Source organism: Phoca vitulina, unplaced genomic scaffold (assembly GCF_004348235.1).
Source record: "Phoca vitulina isolate PV1807 unplaced genomic scaffold, GSC_HSeal_1.0 scaffold54, whole genome shotgun sequence".
NCBI lineage: Eukaryota > Metazoa > Chordata > Mammalia > Carnivora > Phocidae > Phoca > Phoca vitulina.
The window spans coordinates 3,981,960-4,001,800 of NW_022589757.1; the positions used below are offsets into that span (position 1 = coordinate 3,981,960).

The 19,841-nt window shown below is 35.7% G+C and overlaps 1 protein-coding gene across 5 annotated transcripts in view; it reads left to right on the top strand.

Moving 5' to 3' along the window:
• The window catches only part of CEP170 (centrosomal protein 170), a 129,640-nt gene extending 110,623 nt beyond the window's left edge, over positions 1-19,017 (top strand). For 3 of the 5 annotated variants that reach the window (XM_032389365.1, XM_032389370.1, XM_032389366.1), the window contains exons 15-20: positions 2,347-2,524; positions 4,534-4,704; positions 8,273-8,361; positions 14,069-14,162; positions 14,905-14,956; positions 16,686-19,017. In XM_032389365.1, the coding sequence (XP_032245256.1) occupies positions 2,347-2,524; positions 4,534-4,704; positions 8,273-8,361; positions 14,069-14,162; positions 14,905-14,956; positions 16,686-16,975 (874 nt within the window). In that variant the 3' untranslated portion in view covers positions 16,976-19,017. The remainder of the gene's footprint in view (positions 1-2,346; positions 2,525-4,533; positions 4,705-8,272; positions 8,362-14,068; positions 14,163-14,904; positions 14,957-16,685) is intronic. The other 2 variants (XM_032389368.1, XM_032389369.1) reach the window with 2 other exon arrangements.
• The last annotated feature ends 824 nt before the right edge of the window (positions 19,018-19,841 follow it).

The following is a 19,841-nucleotide window of genomic DNA, read 5'->3' on the forward strand; positions in this document are numbered from 1 at the left end:
TGAAGATACTCAGTACTTTGGTTTTCTTCATAATTTTGCTCTTTAGAATTCCTAATGCTGGTTTTTAGTAGGTGCTGAGACTTTTAAGCAGTTTGGATTTAAACCAATTTAATGGTATTATTGAGTCAACTTTAAGATAGAAATTGTCACATAAAGAAACAACTGGCATGTACAAGATAAACTTGCAGATTAAAAGAAGGCTTTGGGGTGCTTACTACTGAACAGTTTACATCGTGTATACATTAGTTACTCGTGTTAGTATAGTTTTTACTGCATAACCTGTTGAGATTGCTATTGTCTGTTTATTTAACTTGTTTTTTTCTAATTAGCTCACACTGCTGTCTACAAATATCGGAAGCTTCATTGTACAAGTGTCTGCATAAAAAAACTTGAAACCAAAAGTGGATTTTTGGATAAACTCATGCTTATCTATTTTTTGTCTCTTTTAAGTTTGGTTATTCTGTTTTTCATCCTAGTTCATTTATTTCAGAAATGCAAGAGTTGAGTATAGTATGTAAGAGAACACTTTAAACTCTTTCCAGAAGAATTATATCAACAGTTAACAAGTTTTTTAAAATTACATGTGGAATGATAATGTGAGATGTAGCATGACATAATAAAAAGATCTAGTTAATGCCACTTATTGGTGACTTTAACCAAGAAACGCTCATATAACCTCTCCTAAGCCTTATTTTCCTCATCTGTAAAACAAGATGTAAAACAAGATGATGAATACCTCTCCTACATGGTGACTGTGAGAATGAAGTGAGTTGACGAGTTATAAAGCTTCTTTCTAGGGGTGCTCATTATCATGTAGTGTTTTTGATTCTATTATAATATACGTTACATAATCATATATAATATAATGTGCTCCTTATATTAATTCTAAGCTTAGATCAGAACATATTTATTGGTGTTCTTCCTACCTTTTTGTATTGTTAAATAAAGGAATTGACCACAGATTGTGTCTATTAGGCCATAAGCTTCCATTTAGCTTCTTTTTAAATCTGTAGTTAAATTGTTATGCAACGACTGCATTCCTTGAAAGTCTTTCAAGCTTACATTTTGCCCAAGTTAAAAAAATGTTACTTTGTACCTGCTTTCGATTTTAAAGTTGCAGAAGCTTTCACGTGTTGTTTTAAGAATGTTCTGCCATTCCGAAACCTTCCCTGTGGAAGTAGCCAAATTGAGTTCGGTAGATGCATAACTTGGAAAACCTTCATATCTCATTGAATTGAGATCTTTTTTGAGAAAAGCAGGAATATCAGTGGTAGATTATTAAGTTTCTCCCTCTTAAAAAAAAATAACAGTAAAGGAAAAAAATTCAATTTTTTCTTTTGCTTATCACTGATAATATTTATTTAGTTCTTCAGTCCGTGTGGCTGATAGCACAAATAAATGGCTCTTTGGAAATGAGCTCTGCACCTGGGATCTGGCCCTGCCTTAGCTATTTGTAAGTTGTGTTGTCATGATCAAGCCCCTCACTTTCTCTGAGAATGTGTCCTGATTCACATTCAGTTAGAGAAGTCCTACCTCACAAGAACTTTGTGACTCTCAGATGACCCAATGTTACTGTGACGTGCCGTGCATAGTGTGACGGCCTGAGTTGGAGTTACTGACCTCTTCGGCCATCTGGGGAAGCTTATGGAGCTCCTCTCAGGATAGTGCTCCTAAATGCATCAACATAAAATACGTAGTTGTGTTTCAATATGACTGCATTTGTTTGTAATGTTATCAAAATACTTTTAAAGTGACAGAGTAATATATGGTTCTTTGTTAACATACTAACTGGAACATTATTGCTGTGGGTTTCATGACTGCCGTGGGTTTAATTTTGAAGTAGTAATGACTGATTGTTTTGAGATACCTATAGCAACTATAATGTGATTTCTGTTGGTGGAGATACCACAGAAAATACCACTATTGTTTGTTACTTGTATTTATAATTGAAAGAAATGCTAAGCTTCATTTGAAGGTTAGTGAAAATGAAGTTGTAATTTTCTTATCCAGGGTCAGCGACTCCTTGGGTTCTGTTTACCCTTGCCTTCTATTAAAGCTGATCATTAACACTAACGGGTGTATTTTAAAAGACATATCACTACCTCTAGGTGTTTAACATATTTTTCAAAGTGACAGTTTATGTGAAATTTAGTTTTATTAACTTTTAGAATTAAAGTTTAAGACTTTTAGTATCCAAATAGTTAAAAGGATTTCCAAAAAATCTTAAGTTTTTGGTACAAATCTTTAATTGGATACACAACTCACGTAACTGATTCTATCACAAATGATTGTTTCTGGAGCTGTTATTTAAAAGGGATTAAATCTCTTTTCTACAATTATTACCAGGATCAGCCAAGATCTTGCTCTCATTGCTCGGGAAATCAACGATGTAGCGGGAGAGATAGATTCAGTGACTTCCTCAGGCACTGCCCCGAGTACCACAGTAAGCACTGCCGCCACCACCCCTGGCTCTGCCATAGACACTAGAGAAGAGGTAGGAGATCTTCATGGAGAAATGCATAAGGTTCTTTCTTTTCTTTATTTCTTTTGCTTTTAGCTTTTTGCTTAGTTTATTTTAGTTACATCCACCCTTCCTGTTTGCATGAAGCTCTGCATTTTCCAACTTTCGTTTAAAAAATTTTTTTTTGTTTTTGTAACAAAACCAGCAAAGGCTAACATTTGGTCTACTATTAACATGAAGCTGTAAAATTATTTAAAACAAGCACTTTGTCAGCCAATTATTGGTGTATGGTTTCACTTTAAAGTGTGAATATAAATGACATCCAAAAAGCAAACTAAAACTTGATAAATGATATAATGCTTCTATAAAGTTTGGCTATGAAAATACTTCAATTAAAAAAGTATCTTTATGCCCAGTTAGCCAGTAGATATCTCTACTAGCAAATGCAGAGAAAATTATACAGTTTTCACTACTTTAAGTAATTCTGTTGAAAAATACACATATATACTCAAGGATACTTAGAAAGTTGAAATATTTGTATTTATACACACAGACAAAAATACATGTATATTCAGTTTTGAAACATCCTTGTAAATTCTGGAATGGAAGGTAGCATATGTGGACTACTGCCCTTCCCAAACCGGGGCCTCCTGCTCTCCAGCTCCCGGGGCCAGTATTTGCATAACCTTGCTCCAGAAGGTGGCTTTGATGGATAATATAAAATGATGGTACTCTGCCATGTTGGCTCTCTTGATCTGGTGCAAGCAAAAGATTGACATTTGAGAGAATGAATTAAAAGTTTTGTTAGGACAAAGCCACATTCTTTTGTTTAATTATCATCTGGCTGTTTTGCGCTACAGTATCAGAAATGAGTAGTTAGACACTATATGGCTGCAAAGCCTAAAATATTTATTATCTAGCCTTTTACGGAAAAAAAAAATGCCAGCCTCTAATGAGCTTCCTTAATTTTATGAAATAACATCCTCAGTAGTAGCCCAAAATGGCTAGCCTTTTTGACAAATTTGATTCTGATAAACTATGTTAATAATATTTTCTTCCTTTGCTTTTTGTTACATTCCTTTTATAATCTAGTTCTTTAATGGTCATTTTTTTTTTTTTTTCCCTTCATGTGTTGTCTGATTTGGTAAATGAGCTTTCATGAATCTGTGTAGAGTTTTGTTACCACATTGATCAATTGTAAATGTATATAGAATCATCCTCATTGGTGAAAAACAAAAGGATCTTCTCGGTGGCAAGACATACACAATTCTTCTGGTACATTTAAAATGATAAGATATTATTTTCTCAGCTATCTAACTAAATTTTACCTAACATGATTATACATTCACTCAGACCCAGTAAAATTATTCAGACATTTCATTGAATGGACTTTCATTTTTTCCTTTTTGTTTTATCTCTGAATATTGTACTAAAGTTTATTCCTTCTTCAGTAAACCTGAGTTACTTTGTATTGTATTTGTATAATTTGCACTGTAGATGGCAGTATGTCATTTTTACTAGAATATGTAATTTCTGTAGCATTGTTCAAAGCTTACCTAAGACCAAAATACTTATTTTGTGGATTTAAATTTTTTTTCCTTTTGTAAACTTAATTGGAATTTACAATTTACGTATCTGTGAAGAAATTTGGCACCTGGATTTGGGGAGGAAAAAAAGGAAAAAAACGATAGGAAACTAAAAGGAAAAGAAACATTATTTTACATTGGTAAGGCAATGTGAGTAAAATAAACTTGTCCATCTACATGGCTCAGCTTTTTCTACTTACCATCTGTTTTCCATTTGGGGAAAATCTTATCCATTGAAGAATTGAATTTAGCATAGTTCTGTATTTTGGATTTTAAAAAATAAAATCTATGTAGATGAACATCTATTTTATTAAACAGGTACCTTTAAAGTACTTATAAAAAGAAAGAGTAATTGGTTTATTGAAGATATCATGCTTCTGTTACTACCTGACAATGGAATAACTTCTGTCTAAAAAAGAAAATTATAATACCAGTATCGGTACTTTTCCAAATTATTCTCATAAGGATCTGCTTTTGTCCTATTAGTTGGTTGATCGTGTTTTTGATGAAAGCCTCAACTTCCGAAAGATCCCTCCATTAGTTCATTCTAAAACACCAGAAGGAAACAACTGTCGGTCTGGTGATCCAAGACCTCAGCCAACAGAGCCCCCTGATCATTTAACAATTACAAGGCGGAGAACCTGGAGCAGGGATGAAGTAAGTAAACCATAAACTTTAACAAATGTCAGAGGAGGCATGTCCAGTTGTGGGAAAAGGAGTAACTGTTGGATAAATGGGGCTGGGGGAAAAAAGCACTTGTCCTTATGAGTAGAATGAAATTTCATCCTGACATCACATCATGTACAAATAATTAACTGCAAATGAAGTAAGTTATTAAGTTTCTAAAGGGCGCAAAAGCAGAACTTTAAAACTTAGTAAAAAATACAGGTCTTTCACATTATAGTCAGGGGTGATTTCTTAAAAGACACAAAAAGCTTTGACTTTAAAAGATTGAGAAATTAGAGTGTATTAAAGGACTTTTGTGAAACATACAGTCAACAAAGGATTAGTATACAGAATACATAAAGAAGTCCTACCAATCAACTTAAAAAGGCAAAAACAACCCAATAGAAAAATCTCCAAAAGATATGAACAGCATTTCACTGAAGAGAAATTACCTATGATCTTCAAAATACAGAGGTGTTCAACTTCCTGAGTATTCAGAGAAATACATTTCAAGACTACAGTGTGATTCTTGTTCAATTGAGAACAAATTAAAAGTCTTTTAAAATATTAAGTGTTGGGCGCCTGGGTGGCTCAGTTGGTTAAGCAACTGCCTTCGGCTCAGGTCATGATCCTGGAGTCCCGGGATCGAGTCCCGCATCGGGCTCCCTGCTCGGCAGGGAGTCTGCTTCTCCCTCTGACCCTCCTCCCTCTCATGCTCTCTGTCTCTCATTCTCTCTCAAATAAATAAATAAAATCTTTAAAAAAAAAAAAATATTAAGTGTTTGAGAACGTGGATGCATAGACTCTTATGTGTGGCAGTGGAGGTCAAATTTGCTGCAGTCACTTTGGAAAAACGGTTGATATTATTTCCTAAAGTTGAACATAAACATATCCCATGATCATACCACATGGTTTTACTGCTAATACATAAACATATCCCATGATCATACCACATGGTTTTACTGCTAGTACATACTCAAGAGACACCCATTCCTATTTGACAGAAGTAGTCATGCAAAAGAATATTACAGCACCACTGTGGACAATAACAAAAACTTGGAAACAATCTAACAGTTTTTATCAGCAGGAAAGTGAACATATAAACTGGTATGTTTACAAATTGAATAATTACAGAGTAATCAAAACAAATGAACTACAGCAATATGCCACAATATGGATGAATTTTAGCCATATAACATTAAATGAAAAAAGTAATTCTCAAAAGAGTATATATAATGTGATTCTTTGTCATACATTTTTAAAGATTAAAATATATACTTAGGACAGAAATAGATGTAACAAAATGATATGAAAAGGAAGGCAAGGGAATGATGAATGGGATTCAGGATAATGTTTAACCTGGGTGGAGGGTGGCAGGGAGATAGGATGGAGAAAACCATATGACTAGTGGTAGATTACATCAGTCAGCTATTTCTGCATAACAAACCACAAAAATCTCAGTGGCATAGAGTGGTAAGCATGTATTTATTACACACCTGTGAGTTAACTGGTCCAGCCCAGCTGGACAATTAAAAGTTGTAGGTCGAGTCCAGGTCTGCCCATGTGTCTCTCATATTGCTTGGACAAGTTGGCTGCCAAGGCTGCTGCTTGTCATGGCTATATCAGAAGCACAAGAGAGCAAGCCCCACCATGCAGGCACATTTCATCTTCATGTCGTGTCTGCTAATATCCCATTGGTGAAACCAAGTCACATAGTGGAGGTCAAAGGCAAGTATCCTCTTTCTGTGGGATAGGGAATGCGTATTTTTTGCCATCTATTCTGTTCCATGGTTATTGCTGCATTCTAGCTTTTGTTTTGGCTGTTAGATTTATCATAAGTTTGTAATTTATAATTTATCATTAAAGAGAAAGAAAATGTGGTCCAAATTGGACTAGTGATTTATATCACGAATTAAGAATTATGATTAATTGTGTACCTGTGATCCAGTGCAGGTAAAAATTGTTAAACTCTCGTAAAAATAAATGTGGCCATGACAAGTCAGGTATAGGGAGGCTTATTGAAAAGGTTTATGATCATAGAAATTAGATGAAATGAGTGTGGGAAAAATTCAGGGATATAGAGGAGTTTATTCACCAAAGAATGGTTATTTCAAATAGCACCGTGGGAAGAGCTAATTGAGGAATGCCACGCAGCAGTGGTTACAGGTAAAGGCTTCGGGCGTGGGTAGAAGGGGAATATAGAAAGTAGCAGAGGACAGGAAGGGTGTGATCGTAGGTTGGCATCCTGTGAATTCCTGGACTCAAGGAACAGGAGCTAAAAGTTAGTATGTCTAAGAATGTGTATATTTGCAGTAGTACTGAGTAGAAAAAGATGTCCAAAGGGAGAGCATGTAGCCAGCTCCATAGTTGCCACTGCAATATCCTGGATGGTTTTAAAACACACTCTGTCCTGGCCAAAGTAATTGATGTCTTCCCCTCTTGCTTTGGCTTGTTTCCTCAAGGCCCACAAAATACCATTATGTTTATTTAGCCTTTCATTGCCTGTATGTTGCTGATCACATCCTAAGTAACTTTCTATCCCACACTAACTTCAAACCCTTGTCATTCTTAGGTTCTCGTTTTCCATGGTGCCTTCCTTATTTATGCCACCGTTCACTGAACTCCCTTTCATTAGAATTTGTGTGGCACTGAATCACAAAATTTAGCACTTATTTATGTTCTTTTTCCTATATACTTTTAACTCCTGCACTGGTTTTGAACGCTTCTTAACCTCCAAGGCCGGATCTTATTTTCTGGGTGGTCTTGCAGAGTCTAGATACAGTTCTGAAATACAAGGAGGTGATTTGGGAGCCCACATCTAGCCCCAGGTTCAGTCCCTTTTCTAGCTTCTGCAGACCAAATCCAGCCTGCCACTTGTTTTGTAAATAAAGCTTTATCTCAGCACAGCCAAGCCCACTTGTTTGCGTGTTATCCATAGCTGCTTTCACAAGAATGAGTTTAGTAGTTGTGACACCAGATAGCCTAAAATCTTCACTCTCTGGCCCTTTACAGAAGAAGTTTGCCAACCCTAGTTTTGCCCATAAATTTCAACTAGGGTGGTACGAACGTCCATCATAAAAATTCATTTTTTGAGTAAATTTTTAAAAAGTATCTCTCCCACTAGACTCTGCCCCAAAAAGTAAGGATTGTAATCTTCTTGATCTTATGTTCATATTATTTGGTGAAAGATTAGATAAAAAACTTAGTGTTCAAAATTAATTCGTATTTTCTTTGTTTTGATCATTTGAATTGGAGGCATGAGAGATGGGATCATGATAGTAATTGAACATAGGATAATATGGGTTGTTTTTTAAAAGTGATATGACCAAAATAGTATGGAAACTGGACATGTTACTTTAAAAAAAAGGAACCCCTTTATTGATATTTCTCTTTCTCAGTTTAGTTACACATAACTCTTAATGACATTCCTCATTGATTTTTTTAATTAAAATTAGCATAAATACTAAATGCCCCTAAACATAGTGAGCTGTGAGTAGTGTTCTTGGTGGTTATACAATACAGTGATAATATTTTAATTTAGTTTTTTTGAATGTTTCAGGTCATGGGAGATAATCTGCTGCTATCGTCCGTCTTTCAGTTTTCCAAGAAGATAAGACAGTCTATAGATAAAACAGCCGGAAAGATCAGGTACTGTTCTGTTACTCAAACCTACGGGCTCACATGGTTAGTAGACACCTGTTCCACTTCGTGCTGACCTGCGACCACCCACAGCCGGTAGGAACGAGTGAAGGCAGTGCCACCGAACTTACTGCTGCCACCGTCACGTTCCGTCTCTTTTTTAGGTTTAAGTAATTGCCAGAAGCTAGGCCACGTGAAGGGGGCAAAAAGGGAAACAAAAGACTCACTATTGTCAGCCCTTTATAATGTGGAGAGTTAACAGCTACAATTACTTAATTTTATTAATAACCAGATACGGTTTACTCCTCCACAAAGTAACAGTAAGTATTTTAAATTAACAGACCTTTGGGGCTTCTTTTATAAGGCCTGAAACTTGAGGCTAGTTTCCTCTTCTTCATCAGTAAAGAGGACAGTGTGCATGATGCTGTACGACTCAGAATACCTGCATACTTGCCTGCCTTGTGCGCTCAGTCATGAGGGCCTCAGAACTGTGCTGGACAAATAATACACAGTCAAAAATCGTTCCATCTGATTAAATTTGGAGACTTCATTCCTATATAAGGTGCTTTTAATCAGTGTTTATTTCATTTATTTATTCCTTTGGTTAATAATCCTTCCAGTATGTTCTAGTTTTAGAATATAATGTTAGTGGAATTAAATTCAAAATAACAATTTCATCACCTTCAACTACATTGTGTACTTGAGCCAAACTTGAGGCATGCCTGACTTCTGGCATTAGTAAGTAAGCATGTGATTAGACCCTACAGATTTCACTGGGTGGACTTGATCTGTCTGGCTGCCTGCTGTATCGGCAGCTCCTAGGAGGATGGGTTGTCATGGCGAAGGGGAGCTTGGTGACCGTGGGAGAAGATGATGGGATCAGCAGACTCGGAAGTGACATAGTTGCTGGGGAACACACAGATAGACCTCACCTAAGATGATATTAGAGTGCCGATTGCTTAATCACTGCATATGATGAAGATAAAAACAGTGGGCTCACGTATAAGCCTAGTCAGAAATTATAGAATGTGTTATTCATAAATAGCATGCAACTAATTTAATTTCCTTAAAACCAAATGTGAACCTTAAAATGTACACATTAATTTAGAAAGGATCCAATGAAATTGCATTGTTATTATGCTTTTTATCCTGTGTAACTAGTGATTTTAATAATAAAAAGGAAAGAGGGGTGATTGGGCTTGGTTGGAATAAAAGTTGTGAATAATAAAATCAGATAATTAAAGCAAAATAATGAAATGAAGACAAATCACATGGAGATAGCAGAAACCTCTAACTTCATCCAGGTGGATGTACTCAAATACATGAGCTAAAATATAAATTCCATGAGAGCAGTGGTCTTTAATGATAAAGTACCTAGAATATACTATGTAACTATTGGTTAATGAGTGAATATTAAATTATTTTGTAGGAAGTTAAGTTTACTTAAAACTCATAGGGATGTGTGAAAATTGATAAGGGTAAATTGAAAAAACAGTGGATGTCAACATAATGGTAGTCATTAAAATAACTGTTTAAATTAATTATATGTATAAGGTACTCCTTAAGAAAAGACAAACATGCAATCACTTTTTAACTGTTAAGGTAATATGCTTCAGATTTCAGCTGTATTTGGAGGGGCTGTTGATACACTTCACTGATACTCTTGAAAAGGTAAAGATATCCTTATGTGAAGAGATCAAGGTGTATAGGAGTAAATATATTATGAGGACGTTTGTATAAACCTTTAAGAAATGAACCTGGAGGGAAGAATTATATGTATATATGTACACATATGCACATAGTATTTATTCTATATAATATGTATGTTTTTTCTGAAAGATTTATATTTTTAACCACGTTCTGTATTATTGTTGTCAAAAAAAATCTAAAAAGTAAAAAATAAGACATAGAAGGCAGTAAAGTGAAGAGATAAACTGGTACATTTTTAAGAGCTATCAAGATAAGGGCTCAAGGTGTAAAAGAAGGCTCAAGGTGTAAAATCTATGTAAAAATACCTCAGAAATTCATTGATGCTATGACTTAATTTCTAATTCCTATCATTAAAATTTTAAGATGTAATGAAACCATGTCTGAATATGGTTTGTGAATTATAATATTCCACACAAATATAATTTTATATTGCTTATATGATGAAATAATACATTTCATCAGTGTTTGATGAGTACCCAGTCATGGTAAAAACACATTGAACATCATGTTATTGAATTGTAAGGCTAACTATTTGAGAGAAATCATTTAGATGATTTTTTTCCAAAACTATTTCAAAAGTCTTTTTAAAATATTGTGTTTAAGGTGTTCTTTTAAAAAAACAGCCATTTTAAAGTATGTTTTAAACTACTATTAAAAAAATAAATAAACAGCTATAAAAACGGTTTGCTTTATCTTCTAGTAAATTTGGAAAGATGACCCATATAGCTAAATTTTGCATGGCGTTAGATAGTCAAAAGCTGGGTAAAGTAAGAGAGCTGGGGGGTGATGAGAGACAGTCAACCCTGGAGAGGTTAAGGAAAGGTCCCTTAAAGTTGAGTTTATTAAAGAGTTTGGACTTTATCATAAAAAGCTGTGACAGGCTAAAATGTTAAATATGGGTCCTCTTGATACGCCGTGTTATCCATAGAAATGCCATATAAGTCTCTTCATGTGGTGATGTGACCTGCCAACTGGAAAACTTTGAATTCTCCTCATCTATAAATGGGGAATCCCTTGTCATTTCATCCTACCTGCTGAAATACAAGTCCTCTTTCCACACTAACTGGGTCCCCATCCACTCTTTTATTCATTCAGTAGATTTTCATAGTGCACCTGACTGGTACCATTCTTTCTTCCTGTTGACTGTTCCTCAGTCCACTCTGAACTCATCCCTAGTTTTCTCCAAAGAAAAATACTTCATGTAGCTTTGACATTTAATTAAAATTGAGACCAAAGAACACATTCATTCATTGGTTGATGGATTAATTTAACTGTCTCAGAAATTTAACAGAATTTAGAAAGGTAAAAAAAGAAAACAAACAAAATAAGTAAAAATGCCTCAGTAAAGTTAATTTGGTGTTATTTTGTTGCCTTCAGTGTAAGCATTGACTTTTACTATGTGTAAAGCACTATGGCAGGCTCTATGGAAGATAATCAGGAGGATCTAACATCATTCTTACTCTTACAAAGTTTACATTTGGCCAGCAAGGCAAAGCATATCTGCTGTTAATTGTTGTACAAGGTGGCATGTGATAGATTGGTGCCCAGTTAGAGGTAAAGGCAGAAGAAGGGTCGCTTTCACCTAGGACAATGAGGGGAGGCTTTATGGAAGGTAGTATTCAAAAATCGGTATAGTTTTTAATAACCAAATCTAAGGGAGAGAGCCTGGGCCTTTTGTGTGGAATACCAGGGTAGTTTGGGAAATGACTGGTCTTTAAGTTTTATGCCAGGAGTGAGAAACTCAGATGCCTACCTGGGCCTAAATATACGCCTGTTTAAATTGCCCCAATACTTTCTATGGACACAATTGAAAATATTTATACAAGAACTGTTTTACAGCATTCTCATGCTATTCCGTGTGAAAGTGACACCCTCAAGCTGTGAGCATGGTCCTGTTTGCAAACTACCAGTTCGTAACCCTGATTTGCAGGTATTGAGGGATGTGCCAGAGAATAGATAGTGAAGGGCTTAGAATATGAACCAGAGGCTTTTTATTCTAAAACCAACTGCTTTAGCAAAAAGGGTTTTTAGCTTAATAGTTAAAAATTACTGAATGAAATTATCCTTGGCATTTACTGTGTTTTCCATGCTGACATTAGTCGGACTACTATTTTGAATCCATAATGTAATATATGAAGATCATTCGAAAGCTGTGAATTTTTTTTTTTCTGAAAGATCTATAATGACCTTTAAACAAAGACAGTTAAGTTCTAACCATTATGGCCTGGTCTAAAGTCATGTCTTGATCTAGTTTTCTGCTTCCTTAGTATTTAAATAGTGTATTTGAGTACACTTCCTAAAGTGAAAATGCCAAATTTGGCTTCTTAAATCCATACCACAATATTTACGCATTGTCTTAAAGTAAGTTTTTTATCCCTTCAGTGGCTTAGAGCTCTGGGGGGCTTTTTGTGTGTGTGAGTCAGGAACCTCAGGTGACCATTCTGAGCCATTTCCAGCAAAAGTGATACATGTATCCTTTAACGGTTTGAGAAGCCCTTGGGATGCCTGGGTGGCTCAGTCGGTTAAGCATCTGCCTTCGGCTCAGGTCATGATCCCGGGGTCCTGGGATCAAGCCCTGCGTCGGGCTCCCTGCTCAGCTTGTGTTCCCTCTCTCGCTGTGTCTCTCTCTGTTAAATAAATAAATAAAATCTTAAAAAAAAAAAAAAAAACCAGTTTGAGAAGCCCAAGCGTTTTACCCAGCAACCATAATCTGGCAAAATTCACTGGACTTTTATTTAGCACAGTGTGGCTAAGCGCAGACTTGCTGTATTATACGAGTCTGTTGTAGTTCTCAGTTGGTCCCTGAAACAGTCTTTGTTTTCTTCCCACCAATCCTAATGCTGCAAGTGACTCTTTTACAAATCACATAATTTGCTTACCTGTCTTAATGTCTTGGTCATTACGATATCAGCTCTTAGATGGCTGGCAAGGAGGTTTATTAGTCTTTTGGGTTTAGAAAATATAACAGATGAATATTCTTATATCAGTTTCTAGAACCATTATTGCCCTTTTAAGCATGGCGATGTATAATTGTAGATGTTCCAGACTTGATTTGATGTTGATGAATTTCATGTTTTTCAAAAGTAAGTTGAACTTGGCATATTGATCTTTGAAGAAATACAAATAATTTAAATTAGTGTACTACTTAAACACTGATCAGCTTCCAGTAGTAATAATTTACTTATTTGTACAGTGTTGATGTTTATATAAGACAGTTAAATTAGATTTCCAAGCTCAATAAAGAAATTTTAAAAGAAACCAGAAAGGTGCCTACTATTTCCATCACCCTAAAACTGCTGAGTAATGTCTCAGAGATTCCAAAGTATTGGGAGAGAAGGATACTACTTCTGAAAGACAAATCAAAACTCTGTGATACTTTTTTTATAAGTTTAAGATATTTGAGTTTAGTTTCTCACATCAGGATAATTATCTTTATTGGCAGTTGTTTTTATCAAAAGGATAGTGTTAAACTCCTAATTGGTTGTTGTATACAACTATGCTAACATAAATTAAGATTTTTAAAGACAAACACAGTAAGTACTCCCAATTTTCAGCCTTTAAAATAATGTTCACACTTTAATCAATCAATAATTTTTCATATCTAATTCAGTCTGTTTTCATCTTACATTTATACTGCATATGTTCCATCTGAACAAAATTGTGTTTTAGTAAGTGGTCATCTTATGGTTGATTTACAAATATTAGATAAAATTTTGGGGTTATATCATCTATATTTATCTATATTTGGTTTTCAGTAACAAATAAGATAACTATGAAAGGATTTACGTGTGTATTCATAACTACTCACTTTTTAATATAGATTACTCACATAAATAAGTTTATTGGTAATATTGGTTCAGTATTTTATTTATAGTTTATGTAATGTTTAGTGGTTTATTTATCCTTGTGGAGCTTTGAAAAGATACATTGCTTTTATATTATTGTTAAACATATGATGGGTTTTTAAAACATGGAAAGTAAAATGCTTATTTTTTTTGATTTTTAGAATATTATTTAAAGACAAGGATCGGAACTGGGATGAAATAGAAAGCAAGTTAAGAGCTGAGAGTGAAGTCCCTATCGTGAAAACCTCAAGCATGGTATGGTAATTTTTCTTGAATATTAAAACATTTAAGAGATAGGTTTATCTTAAAGAAATGATATTCTTATTTTTAAAGTGTTAGTTTACATTTTTAAAAAGATAAAATACACAGATTTGGGAAGTTTTATGCCTTCCACTATCTCTCACAGGGGTTTAAAATGTTGATTGTTTCAAAGTTATAAATGGTATGAAGGAGGAACTTTCTTTATGTTTCTCACTAATACATTCTTGTTCTTGTAATGATTATACATTATAAATAGGCAATTTGAAATAAGAGCCGAACTCAAATAGAAGTGGACATGAATCATTTCCTTTTCCTCAGGAGATTGCTCGTCTCCTCCTCAAGAATCTGTACAGGTTTTCGTGGTTCAGGGAGTCATCCTAAAACTAAGTCGCAGTTGATACATTTTTCAAAGAAAATCCTTATGCACTGTTAGAAAGTTATTGCAAGGTTGATCGATGCAAGTTTTTCAAAATCTTTGCTTATACAGTAGTATCATCTTGAACTTTTCATCTTTTATTATCTTGTTGAAAAAATAATTGTAGTTAAACATTAAAGATTTTAAAATTTGAATCTCATTTTTTGGATATCATAATTATTTCCTATCTTGTTGCTGCAGATATAGTGCCATGTAGATACTGTTAAATGTTGCAAGTAAGAGGAGTGTGAGATTCGTTGCTTATCCAATAAAAATGCTTTACTTACAGTAAGCTAATTTTTGTCATTGCTTTCCCTACAGGAGATTTCTTCTATATTACAGGAGTTGAAAAGAGTTGAAAAGCAGCTACAAGGTACATATATTACTGAATTAAGTAGGAAGAGCTAACGATTTCAGACAAGTACATTCTAAGTGGTATTTCTTAAAATATTCTATTATAATGTGATTTGGTTAAATATAATAACATACGGGTAAAAATATAGTTCTACATATCCACATTACTCCTAAAAAGGAAGCTTTAAAACCCAATATAAATAGGGGCACGCCCCGGTGGCTCAGTGGGTTAAGTGTCTGACGCTTGATTTCAGCTCAGGTCATGGAGTTGAGCCCCACATGGGGCTCCAGCTCAGTGTGGAGTGTGCTTGGGATCCTGTCCCTCTACGCCTCCCCCCCCACTCATACGCTTGTGTGCGTGCACATGCACACGCTCTCTCTTTCTCTCTCAAAATAAATCTTTAAAAAAAGAAACAAAATAAAACCCAACATAAATAAAAAGGTAAAGTTAAATCTTGGGCATATAGGCTAGCTGTTGTAGACTAGTTCACAGTATGATATATATTATCTATTTTATATGTACGTAAATACTAATATATGAAAAATATGTAAAATAATATTAAAATATGTATGCAGCTCAGAATGCTTATTGACAGTTGGCATTATTTATTTGATTTGACATTTGTGATGTAACCCAAATGAACTTGTATTCTGATACAAATAACAGTTGTTTGGGTGAACCACAAGAAAAGAGCGCATATTGGCCAAAGGGACCAGAAAAGGAGGGAGAGAAGAAAAAGAGACTGTGTTTGCCTCCTGAAGTTTGACCGGCCATTATTTCCCCGTGTGCACCAGATCTTACTCCGGCATGAATGCCCGTGTGTGTCTTGAACTAGAAGTCTGCACAACAAGTAGCTTCCAGAGTCAACTGCTGATTCTACTCAGCCTTTGTTTCTTGAATTACCATAGGCAGAATATGTTGGTCCTCGCTAAATGATCTTAACGTCTGGTCAGTCTCCACACCCCGAAGGGTTATGTGTTACCCCCATGGGGAAGAGTGTTAGCTGATGGAAGGGGAGTATACTTTGAAAAGGACCTCTTGAGTAATTGTTATATCAAAGGTGCTTCCTTCTGCCAACTCCCACTCTCCCCAGTGCCAAGTTGAAAATCACTCAAGGATCTTTTGGATGGAAAGCTGCTCTTTCACTGGTCCCTCCCATGGAGTAGCAAGGTCTGTACGGCCTGCTGGAGCTGCCGTTGGGTTCTGAGGGCGTCCCCGTGGCTCAGGGCACACACTGATGGCCCCACACTCTTACCAGGATGAACGACAGCATGCTGTGGTAGCATTCAGAGTGGGATGATGTTCTCCCGGCCTCCCCAGCCTTCCAGTTCCTTGGAACCCCATCTTAGCAATGAACCCCCAGTTGTCTGCGTGGTAATACAGCTAGGAATGCTTATTAAAATCACACCCAGCGTTTTCCCTATCCTGTCACAGTGATGAAAGCAAATTTCAGAAAGATCTTTCTCTCAAATCTCAGTCTTCCAACAGACTCCAAAAGGGCCCATATGTGAGCCTGTTCATGGCACCAGAGAAAGCATTCAGGTCCGTATCGTCTACAGTAGAGGTCAGCCCCCGAATTATTAAAAATGGGTTTTAAATACGGTATCAAAAGGATTGGCCAAATTTAAGCTCATACAAGCATCCTTAGTTGAAACATTATCTGAGTCATAAGCAGTGTTCACATCCAAATTTAACTGCATCTACAATTATCTTTTTCCCCCGTATTCCTTTTTTTTCTTTCCTTCAGCAATCAATGCTATGATTGACCCGGATGGAACTCTGGAGGCTCTGAACAACATGGGATTCCCCAGCTCTATCTTGCCATCTCCACCACAACAGAAGTCCAGTCCCGTGAATAACCACAGCAGCCCGGGTCAGACGCCGACACTTGGCCAGCCAGAAGCTAGGGCTCCCCATCCTGCCGCTCTTGCAGTGTCAGCTGAATTTGAGAATGCCGAGTCTGAGGCTGATTTCAGTATCCATTTCAATAGGTTCAACCCTGATGGGGAAGAGGAAGACGTTACAGTACATGAATGACTTTCTCTCTATTGTTAAAAATGAGTACCTGTGGAATGACTAGGAATATTGGAAGCAGCATAGTGTTGACTTATACAAAACAAGACAGCTTGGTCAGCTACAATCTTGTTCTCTCTGTCTTCTTAATTTTATTTATTTTTTTACCTATGATGTGGTATCCTGTTAATCCTTTCAGGCCATTAGAAAACCACGAGTATGCCCATGTAGGAAAAAGCAGATTGTGGCAGTTTTGCTTTTTGTGGTTTTATGATTTTCAAATTGAATTCTATAAGTGCATCCTTTCCCTTCATAGATCTTTGTTTTTTTTCTTTAAGCCATGCTGTGACCTACAAGCAAATTAAATACCCAACATTTCTGACCCCCATGTCTTCTGTGCCAAGCTGCTCCCCGAAATGGACTTCCTCTTCATCTGTACAGATTTGTTAAACACTTATATTTGCTTCTTAATAATAGGATTTATATTAGTATTCATTACCATTGGATACAATGACATGTTACTCTCCACAGTCCAACTGACCTTTCAAAACAGTCGTTCTTGTGTTCTGAAATTTTCCAGCATATATGTGATTTATATAACTTTGTTGCTACGTAAATTGTCTTGGGGTTTATGGAGATGAACTATTATGTTTGCACTAAGATTTGCCGGGAGTGGTAGGTGGACATAGCTGTATATCAATAAGGACTAACCATCTTTTTTGTACATAGGAGATTGATAATACTGTATTTGTTTCAACCCCTCCATGCTTTACTCCACTTTCAAAAAGCTCAATTTGGCACTTTTTTTCAATTTTTTTTAACGGAAGTAAGATTTTGTCTCATTTTAGGGCAAATGATAACTAGAAATATTAAACTAGACTACTTAGGTGGAGTATATTTTTTAAACTGAAAACACATATATTGGTCCTGTGTTACCGAGTTTATGTGTGACAGTTGAAAAAAAAAATTCCCTTGAAATGATCATGAAGTTAAAATTTTCTTCATTAGGAGACTTGGAGAACCAGTAGTCATAAGATTAGCTGATAGTTTCACTCCCAAGCAATGAATTGCTTCTGTGTGTTTCCCTGTAGGACCCAGTAGTAAATCCTGTCCGTCTTACACATTTATAAGGACCCTGCAAGACGGCAACGATGAAGGCTCAGGCCTATGCTACTAAACAGGAAGCCTGTGGAAAAATACCTTCTGTAAACTTGTTTTTTCTCTTTCCAGTAACTTCACATTTGGATAAGTTTTAAAAGAAAGTAATTATCTTTGTGTTTCCAGAACACTATAATTTGGGTGAATCTTAATTCCTTTAAATATTACTTAGTAGACTTGGATTTCTCCCTTGACCCCATCAGTCTATAAAGGTTAAAACTGCGGCTTTGCAACTTTTATGAATGGTCTTTAGTATTTCAGCAATAATCCTGTACTACATTGGTTTCAAGAGACAAACTAACTCTGTATGCTTCAAAACTTTACAAGATTTAAAAACTCCTATACTGTTGGGCCAGTTAATAAAGATGCAAAAAAACCCTTTTTGTAGAGATGTAAAAACAAAAGTCTGCTGTATAATAAATCTCATATTTTTCTTTAAATTAAAAAAAAATGGCAAATGAACTATTCTCCTTGTAAAGCTAACTTCTCCATTCTGTCTAATAAAGGAAGACTGAAAAAAAAAAAAGGTTTTAAAGAACATGAATGGAATGATACAAATGCTTTGAAGGAATAGGTGAAACATTAAAACAGGGTCAATCCATTTGAAGAAAAAGTCAAACAAAATAATCACCACTGCTCCCTCTTTTATTTAATGTTTGGGTACTGATTATATCCCCATGGAAGTAGAAGGTAAGGAGTTGTTTAGGAAAATATTAGCATCTACTCAACTTACATTATCCTTTAAGTGTTTACACGGTTTTGTTCAATTATAAACATTTGGCCTTTTACTATGTTATTTTTATTTTGTATGAATACATTATCCTCCTTATTTATTTTTGTTACATTTATTACTTATGTTATTTTGTTATGCATTTACAACTCCATTTTTAAATAAAGTGTTTCTGGAACTTTATACATTGATTGTACATTTTATTCTACCATCTGGTTTGCTAATGCTTCATCAGTTTACCAAATAACTATACACCATTGTCCAAGGCTTAGCAAAACAAGGAATCCTTCAGTTCTAACTTACATGTGATAATTGTGAGACTTCATAGTATTTTGACTAAAGAAGAAAAGATTTCTTAGCAAATTTTTATAAATCTCATTCTCTTAGCTCAATACTCTAATTGCAATGTGCACACACAAGGCCTTTATTTCTTGCTGTCCTGGAATCATCAGAAGGCTTTATGATCATGATATATTTGGGGAACAAAGAAATTTAAAGTATCTTGGACATCCTAAATTTGAGAACTATCCATTCGGATTCATTTTCTTTCACTGCACCGTCCATACCCGAGGATCTTGAATACTGTTCAACATTCTGTTTCTCAGCTTGATCCTCGGAGGCTTTCCAGATCTGGTCCTTTGCTTACATGTCTGTGTATACCTGGTACAGCCTCTCCCACAGGTTCCCGACAGTCTGGAGCAATTCTTGGCTGCTCTGTGCACTTGCCTCTCTTTGTCCTTCCTTCCTGCTGACGCAGCTCCCCTCCCTTCTTCAGAGGCCCACCGACCTCTTTGTGAAGCTTCCCTCGCTTGACCGGGCCACAGAACAGGGCTGTGCCATGCACTTGCATTTCCCTCCTCCCTCCCCGCTACATGTACACACGTTTCTTCCTTCTAGGTCACTAAGATAATCTTATTTCCTGAACAGACCCTGTACTTTCAAACATCTGTGCCATTTGGCTTCCCTCATCTTGGCTTTGCTTGCCATATCTCTGTCTGTCAG